Source organism: Cyprinodon variegatus, unplaced genomic scaffold (assembly GCF_000732505.1).
Source record: "Cyprinodon variegatus isolate N-32 unplaced genomic scaffold, C_variegatus-1.0 Scaffold114, whole genome shotgun sequence".
NCBI classification, from domain to species: Eukaryota; Metazoa; Chordata; class Actinopteri; order Cyprinodontiformes; family Cyprinodontidae; genus Cyprinodon; species Cyprinodon variegatus.
The window spans coordinates 1,456,353-1,464,975 of record NW_015150567.1 but is presented as its reverse complement, the minus strand read 5'-3'; the positions used below and the strand labels follow the sequence as shown (position 1 = coordinate 1,464,975).

The 8,623-nt window shown below is 44.2% G+C and overlaps 1 protein-coding gene across 1 annotated transcript in view; it reads left to right on the top strand.

Annotated features, from left to right (window-relative positions):
- Positions 1-202: 202 nt before the first annotated feature.
- The window catches only part of herc1 (HECT and RLD domain containing E3 ubiquitin protein ligase family member 1), a 65,781-nt gene continuing 57,360 nt past the window's right edge, over positions 203-8,623 (top strand). Inside the window, exons 1-2 of the mRNA XM_015375187.1 lie at positions 203-312; positions 5,779-6,755. Coding sequence (XP_015230673.1) covers positions 5,805-6,755 — 951 coding nt within the window. The 5' untranslated portion in view covers positions 203-312; positions 5,779-5,804. The remainder of the gene's footprint in view (positions 313-5,778; positions 6,756-8,623) is intronic.

Here is an 8,623-nt window from a genome sequence, read left to right as displayed (position 1 = left end):
AAAGGTATTAATGCTTGGTGTTTAACCGTCAACAGTTCTTTAAAAATGATTATTTAGCTAACAGGAGCGCTGTAGTACACCGAGCTTATTATTATTATTGTTTTGTTTGGAAATTTGGTTTAGTTGGCCGAAAAGTGCGGACTAGCCCTTTAACAGCGAGAACGAGTCGGAAGCTAACTTCAGCTACTTTAGCCGATAGCTGCCACTGCTAGCTGTAGCCGAGCGCTGTGATGCAGCAGATAAGCAAGCTAACACTGACCCCAAAAGGTCTGCTTTTATAAAGTGGGGCACTTTGGACCGGTCTACTTGCTGGTAAGCTGTTTTAAAGCCTTTTATTGGAGCTCCGCTGGAAGGTGTCACCGCTCTGTTCGGCTGGTTTCTGAAGCTTTATCTGTTTTAATGGGAAGGAGTTAGCTTAAATTAGCAACAGCAGCAGCGCTGCTTGGTTAAAACCTGTATTTTTGGTTCCGTCAGTAACCTCATTGTCAACAAACTGGTGCCGTCGGAGCTCTTAACAGAACCCGGACAGGCTGCTAAGGTTACTGGGCTTAGGTTCAGGTCTGTACTGGGAACCAGTCTGCTGTGGAGCTGTCAGATTGGTGCAACTGTTGGTAATAATAGCAGCAGAAACCGAGGTTCTGGACTCTGTTCAGCCGGTTCTGGACTCTGTTCAGCCGGTTCTGGACTCTGTTCAGCCGGTTCTGGACTCAGCCGGTCCGTTGGGCTCCTAACAGACCCAGAACTGTGGTTGCAGATGAGTTCCTGTCAGTCACTGTGTTTTTGTCTTAATCTGTAATGGATTATCAGCCTGTTCTCATGTGGCTGTAAATCTGCATTCATGCAAAATAAGCGCAGCATGTCGCCAATAAAAATGCGTAAAATGGGAATGTGAGTGAAGCGAATGATTTTTAGTTGTGAACCAGACTGGGAGCTCTGACCCAGCCCTGTCACTGCTCTTACATAACCAGCTGCTGCCAGCATTTTCCTCTCAGCCTTTCAGCACAGAGCAGGAAGCTGCAGCCGGGAAAATAGTCCCATCATTAGGCCCTGTTCAGCAGAGCTCAGATGGATTCAGGTCTGGACTTTGACTAGGCCATTTGAACCAGTGAATCTGCTGCAATCTAAGCAAGGAGCTTGAAGAACTGAGGATCTGGTGGACTTGAAGAAATGAGCCCTGATCCAAACCATCCCACTGAGGTGCTGGTTTTAGGCTTCTTCTCCTGCTGGGAGGGGAACCACCAACAGCTGCCACCAAATTTAGGCCCATCTATCTTCCCATCAACCCCCGATCAATCCACTTTATTTATACAGCACAATTAACAACAGTAAAAGTTTCCAATGTGCTGTACATAACCAATAATAAACAACAACACAACAATAAATAAACTAAAAAGGACACAGAGGACCACACAAACTACACGTTGTTAAATGCGTAAAAAAATGAGTAAAAGTGTGTCTTTAGATGAGAATTAAAACACTCCACCATAGAGGTAGTCCGTATATGGAGGGGCAAAGTTTTCCAAAGTTTGGGGCCAACTGCAGCAAAGGCTCTGGCTTTAAGCCTTGTCTTTGGCCCTATTAACTGAAGATGGCCCTCAGATCACGTGCCGGAGAATAAATCTGGAGGAGATCAGGGATGTATTGAAGAGTCATCCCATTCAGAGCTCTAAACACAAACAATAAAAGCTTAAAATCAATTCTAAAACAAACAGGGAGCCAGTAATGTAATGTGTTGATGTTTTTAGGCTGACAGGAAAGGGGGATTTGAACCGTACTAAAGACCAAATTATGCTTCTCATGCATAGCCTCTGCAACCGTCAAATCTGTCTCTGTGCGCCTCAAAAAAAATCCTGACTACGCGTCCGACGGTCGCAAACCTGTGCAGACCTCAAGCGGAAGTGCGCAAACAAAAAGCAGCTGTGATTGGTCCTCCTTTCCGGCTGTCTGTGTGGTCGTCCTTCTGGATTCGGTGCCGGAGCGCGCCATTTTTTAAAAACCGAGGAACAACTACGATGGACAACCATGTTAATCGAGGAGGTTCGCTTCATTAACAGAACCTGTTCCTCTTCGATGTCTAGCAACTTTAGATCCATCACTGTGACCGTAATATCTTGCAGATGCACCATTGTTGTGGTGCAACAATGGTGCCAAAGTTCTCGTGATCATCCGCCGAAGTTCTTTTGGCGGGAAACTGCTGTGCGTCCCTAGAAATTCTAGTCCGACGGTGCAGAAGCATACCAGCAAAACTGGTTTAGCGACCAGACCCAAGCGGCATTTGATGTGTGCGGTTGCAGAAGTCTAACCTGCCCTTAAGGCGTCCGTACATGGGTCGTGTGCGCTAACCTCTGCTCCACCAAAACGCGCCCAAAGGACATAATTTTAAGGCTGGTTTTCGTGTTCTTCCTACAAGCAGCCAGATCCTCTTGAACTAAACTAGAGCGTCTTTGTCTTTCAGCTGTTGATGGATTTTTTCTCAGGATTTCATTGATTGATCTAAAATTGAGCAGCAAACCCTTTCAAGCTTTCTTTAGGTTCTTCGAGGTCCTGGAGGTCTTTCTTGTGAGCCTTGCTGCTTTTTTTTAAGAGTTTCAGTCCAGCAGAGGTGAAAGAACAGCAACCAGAACCATGTTTACCATTCTAAAAAGGAGCAGACACATTTTAGTCCATTTTAAACCATGTTTGGTTTTAACTGGATTCTACTGGTCTATCAGATGCAGCTTATCTGCTGCAGACGCTCCAACCTTTGGATTCAACACTTTCAGCCTCCTCATATTTGAAGAGACACTTTCCTCGCCATGCTGAGGAAGACTGACCTTCCTCCTGGGGTGATTCATCTGAGGAGATTTAGAAACTAATACTTCATTCCTGCTCGAATCCTCTGCAGTAAACGCTCAGCTTTAGACTGCTTCCAGGTGTAGATGTTCTCCTCTCCTGGCAAAGAAAACCAGACCTGGTTAAGATCGATCAGGACAGGAGTTTCAGCCCACTGTGTGGGTCCTAATCTGAAGGATTCAGTCGCAGCGCTCCGTCGTTGGAGCCGATTTAGCCTGGAAATGTTAGCACCCATCAGAAGTTTGGTTGATGGTCACCAGACCCCGACCCTCAAAGTTCCAAGCTGTAAACTGGATCCAGGTGGTCCTGCTGGACCTGAAGGTGATGGATTTCACTGATGGGACCTTGGCTCCGCTTGAATGGGAATCCTCACCATCACACTGGTCAAGCAGGGCGAGTATTTCCTGTTAGGAGCCTGAAGGTTAAAACCTACTGGATCTGGGAGGCGCTGCAGTGAGGTCAGCCTGTGGCGTCAGATTTCTTAAACCCAGAAATAAATCAATTTTAATCAAGGCGGAAAACACGGTTAGGAATAATAATTTTTTATCTAAATGTACCTTTTAAATGTATGTATAACAGTTGTTGGTGATTCCAGCTAATAGTTTATGGGCTTAAATATGACGTGACTCATAATTCTGTTACTCTCAGTCACTCTTCTAAATAGGAAAGGAGGCAATTTTCTTCCATTAATGTTGAAAAAACACGTTTTGAAAATTTAATAAAAAAAGATACAATCTAGAATTGAAAATTTGTATCTATGCTTCTTTTTCTATGTCTGCTTCTGTCTCCTTGAACCCCAGTCGGCCTCAGCAGATGGCCGCTCACACTGAGCCTGGTTCTGCTGGAGGTTACTTCCTGTTCAAAGGGAGTTTTTCCTCTCCACTTTCGCTACAAGCATGCTTAGTGTGAGGGATTGCCTTTGAATCAACGAGTCGATGCAATCAACTGGTTTTCCTTAGATAGAAAACCTTTAATCATCTGACTGGATGATCTGGTTGAACTGTAAAGTGCCTTCAGATGACGTGTTGTGAATTGGCGCTATAGAAATAAACTGAATTGAATACAATTGAATTTCAATTAAAAAGATTTAGAGAATTATTGTTTTATTGGATTTTATTTTAATATTTTGCAGATCTATCTTTCAAATAAAAAAAAAATCAGATTAAAATTTCCCAGATTTTATTTATTTTTTAAATCTTTTTTTATTTATTTACTTAGTTTTGGACGGCACTAGTGTCTGATTTTTCTGACAGCAGGCTTACAGGAGAAGGGGTATGAGAGAGGGGGAGAGACATGCGGCAAAGGACCACAGTCCGGATTGGAACCCGGGTCAGCCGCATCGAGGACTAAGGCCTCCATGGGTCGTGCAGGCTAACCACTGCGCCACCTGCAAGCCCCAGATTTTGTATTTTTTTTGCATTTTTCTTTCTAGATTGAGTTTTAGGAGTTGCATTGTTTTCAGATTGCTTCTTGCTGGTCACTTTCTCTTCACTTTAACCCTGTAATACCAAATGTATCATATTTGATACATACAGTTTCTGAAATGTTTTGCGTCTGAAACCTTTTGCATAATTTAATGGTAAAAACTTTGCTCAAAATCCTATTGTTCACAATCAGATACACCTGATAACAGAGGGCAGAAGACTACACAAAAAATAATCTTGACTTATCGCATTGTAATAAATTATTAATATCAAAAATGTATTTCTGTTTTTTTTCTTTTTACATATTTTGATAAAAGGCCAAATAAGGACTTTAAACCAAAAAAAAGTAAATTTCTGTTTTGTTTTATTCTTGGATCGGGCTTTAAAGGGTTAAACCCAATAAAAACATTCTCACTAACCTACTGCAGACAAATAGAAATGCATCTTCAATTCAGTTTATTTCTATATCACCAATTCACATCATGTCATCTCAGGTCACTTTATTCAACCAGATCATCCAATCAGATTGATTCAAAGTTTTCTATCTAAGGAAAACCAGCTGATTGCATCGACTCATTGACTCTTCAGCAATCCCTCACCCTAAGCATGGTGTCATCTTCTTCACCCTGAAGGATATCCCACCTCCAGAAGTAAACGGGAAGCGTTCCGTAAAACATCATTAGAAAAGAATGAAAACAAAAATTTGAAAAGAAAAATGTTTAGGAATAAAGTCTGAGAAAGTAAAGCTGCTAAAGGTCTGTGAGGAAATAAAAGAGCATTAAAACACAATGAAAAGCTCAACGAGTTGCATCATAGAAAAAAAGATCACAATGTTTATTGAATTGAAAAGTAACGAAAAGTGTTTTTGTTATTGTCTGATGCAGAATTCAGTCAGAGTTCCTGTTTGGATGGAAAGCTGCTGCAGTACAGATCAGGAACTAAACAGAACTAAATTAGTTCATTTTTAGGTGTATTTTCTACTGGTGCTTTATCTGCAGTAGAATAGACACTCTAAAGGACGTTTCTAAACGAGTTATTATCTGCATTAACTGAGGAAGATTGTTTATCTTCATTTGTTTTAGATAAAAGCATCTAATGCATGATCCTCACCACAGTAATGCTTCCTCAGTAATACTGCTGATTGCAAGGCTTCATCAACTCTCTGAAATACCAGGAAGATGGAGATAAAGTGTAAGAAATCGAACATGATTGATGTTTCAGTGGGATAATGATCGGAACTTTGAAGCAGAAACCTTTTAACCTGAAGCTCGGCCCCCTGGTAATCATGGCGATAGCTCCAAACGTTTGGAGGGTTTATTCCGCTATGAAAGGTTGTGTTCCTGGGATCGAACGCACGGTCCGGTTCTAACCGACCTCTGCCCTTTGATCAGAAGTAAAAACATTTGTTCTAACGCTGGCTGTGAACCAGAGGAAAACGGAGCAAACTCCATGTTTTCTCTGAGCTTAGGAATGAAACGGGAGCAGAAAGGAAAACCTTGAAATGTTCTGTGTCTGCTTCCAGGACTGATGGCTCCAGAGTGACACGCCATGGCGCTGATGATCCCCCCAGTTAAACTCAAATGGCTGGAGCACCTGAACAGCTCGTGGATCACGGAGGACAGCGAGTCCATCGCCACGCGGGACGGGGTGTCGCTGCTCTACTCCAAGCTGCTGGCCAACAAAGAGGTGGTGCTGCTCCCCCAGCAGGTGCTGTGCCTGAAGGGCCCCCAGCTGCCGGACTTTGAGCGCGACTCCCTCTCCAGCGATGAGCAGGAGCACTACCTGGACGCCCTGCTCAGCAGCCAGCTGGCCTTGGCCAAGATGGTGTGCTCTGACTCGCCGTTCGCCGCCGCGCTGCGGAAACGCGTGCTGGTGCTGCAGCGCATCTTCTACGCTCTCTCCAACAAGTACCACGACAAAGGCAAGGTGAAGCAGCAGCAGCACTCCCCAGAGAGCACCTCGGGTTCGGCTGACCTGCACTCCGTCAGCGAGCGCCCGCGCTCCAGCACCGACGCCCTCATCGAGATGGGCGTCCGCACGGGCCTCAGCCTGCTGTTCGCGCTGCTGCGCCAGAGCTGGATGATGCCGCCTCCCCCAGGCGGCGGCGGCGGCCAAGGAGCCAGCATCAACCTTTGTAATGACGTGATCCATACGGCCATCGACGTGGTCAGCTCGCTGCCGCCGCTGTCTCTGGCCAACGAGAGCAAGATCCCTCCCATGGGTCTGGACTGCCTGGCCCAGGTCACCACCTTCCTGAAGGGCGTGACCATGCCCAACTCCGGGGCGGACATCTTAGGCCGCCGCCTGGCCTCGGAGCTGCTGCTGGGCCTGGCGTCCCAGAGGGGTTCCCTGCGATACCTGCTGGACTGGATAGAGATGGCGCTGGCCGCGTCGGCTGTGGTGAGCAGCATGGAGGAGGGCGCGCTGCTGCAGAGCCAGGAGGGCCTGATGGGATACGACTGCTTCATGAACATCCTGATGCAGATGAGGCGCTCCCTGGTAAGTTCATGAACTCCATGCTCCGACGGCCTACCTACCCTTAATTTGAGTAGGTAAATAAGATGATTTGCCAATGGAATGAGGATTTTTACATTTAAAATAAGGTAATCAGATAATATACACTTGCTATAAGACAGTTAAATTGTGTTTTTCTTATTTTAAATGTAAATTGTCTTGTTCCATTGGCAAAGTGTTTCACTTATCTCCTCAATTCAAGAAGAAATGCACTTATTTTAGGAAAAAAATGACATCTAGATTTCCATTTTTTTCCAGTGAGTTGACTTAAAACCTGGAAAATTAGACAACATTTAGCAGAAACTAGAGATGAATAAATAAGAGAATCGGGAATAAAACCAGTGTCGATTCAGAACTAGGGCTGTGAATATTTGGGATTCCCACGATTCGATTTAGAATCGATTCTTGGTGTCACAATTCGATTTTTTTCCCCGATTCTTTTAAATCCAAACGATTCGATTCAGAAACGATTAATTTTCGATTCAAAATGATTCTCAGGATCTATTCCAGTCTGCTGGCATGAAAGAAGAGTACATTTATAAAGACTTTATAATTGTAAATATTTTATTTACCTATTGCAATAATGTAAACACAAAAAGGTAAATCCAAGACAACGAATTGTTAAACTTGTACAAATACAACACTATGTCTTTGGGTGATTTCTTCCGAGATGAGAACGGGGATTTGAAGAACTCCCGAAATATTTAACTCTGCAGTTGCAATCTCTGCAAATCACATGAGTCATGTCAAGCCCTTTCTTACCCGGGCCGGGTTGAAGGTAAAATCCAAAGTGTTTCCAAATGGTTGCTTTTAAAGACCGCGGAGGCGGTTGAATTTCTCTTTCTTCGTCCTCCATACTTTAGCTGCAACAAACACAGTAGCTCACACAACACTACACAGCAATCTGTAGCCTGCTAGGCTAACGCTGCCTGTGCATAGCTCATGCTGCTCATTGGTTTCGCCAAACACTACGGTGCCTGATAATGCACATCCGCACCCAAAAAAAAAAGTTTTTAAAGAAAATGAGAATCGATTCTGAATCTTTAAATGTTAGAGCTCAAATCGATTTTTTTCTTCACACCTACTCAGAGCACAGAAGGAATCAGTTTAAAGTCGGTTTCTCCATCAGGAGTTTGAAGGCACACCGTGTAACTTGTGGCCACTGGGGGGTCTAGCTCCCCTAGTGGCCACAAGCGCCACAGCACTGTCGCAAAAGTCAACAAACGGTCAGCTGGCCCCCCTCCCTCGTCTTTATCATCATCTTTATTTGTAGAGTGCTTTAAAACAGCTGCAGCTGAAAACAAAGCGCTGAACAAAATATAAAATAAGGCAATTATTTGAATTTGTTTAAGCTAAATGAACAAGGTAACAACAACCAAGGCCTGCCAGTGTTAAAACCCAGTGAATAAAAATCAGTCTTGAGCCGTGTTGTAAAATTCATCAGGGAAGTAGCCTCCCTAATGTGCAGCGGGAGGTTATTCCATAAACGAGGAGCAGCGATAGAGAAGGATCTGATGGACCGTCTTTTGATTGGAGATAACGCTAGGCATCGAGGCTCAGCTTGGAGGGGGTGAGAACCGCCGGGGCTGGCCAGACCGCACTAATCCGCACAGAGCTCCAGTGAACAGTAGGGGTGTGCAAAATAATCGTGATGATGATGCATCGTGATTCTAATTTTCGTGATCTACTGCATCGATTCTTGATGCCAAGAATCGATTATTAATTTAAAAAAATGAATAAATAAAATAACATGAATGGTTGGCGAACATCAGCCAAAAACAAGTGTAATACCACTTCCAGTCCAGTAGATGTCGCTGCAAATGTGTTGACGCACGCTGCCTTGTGTCACAAGC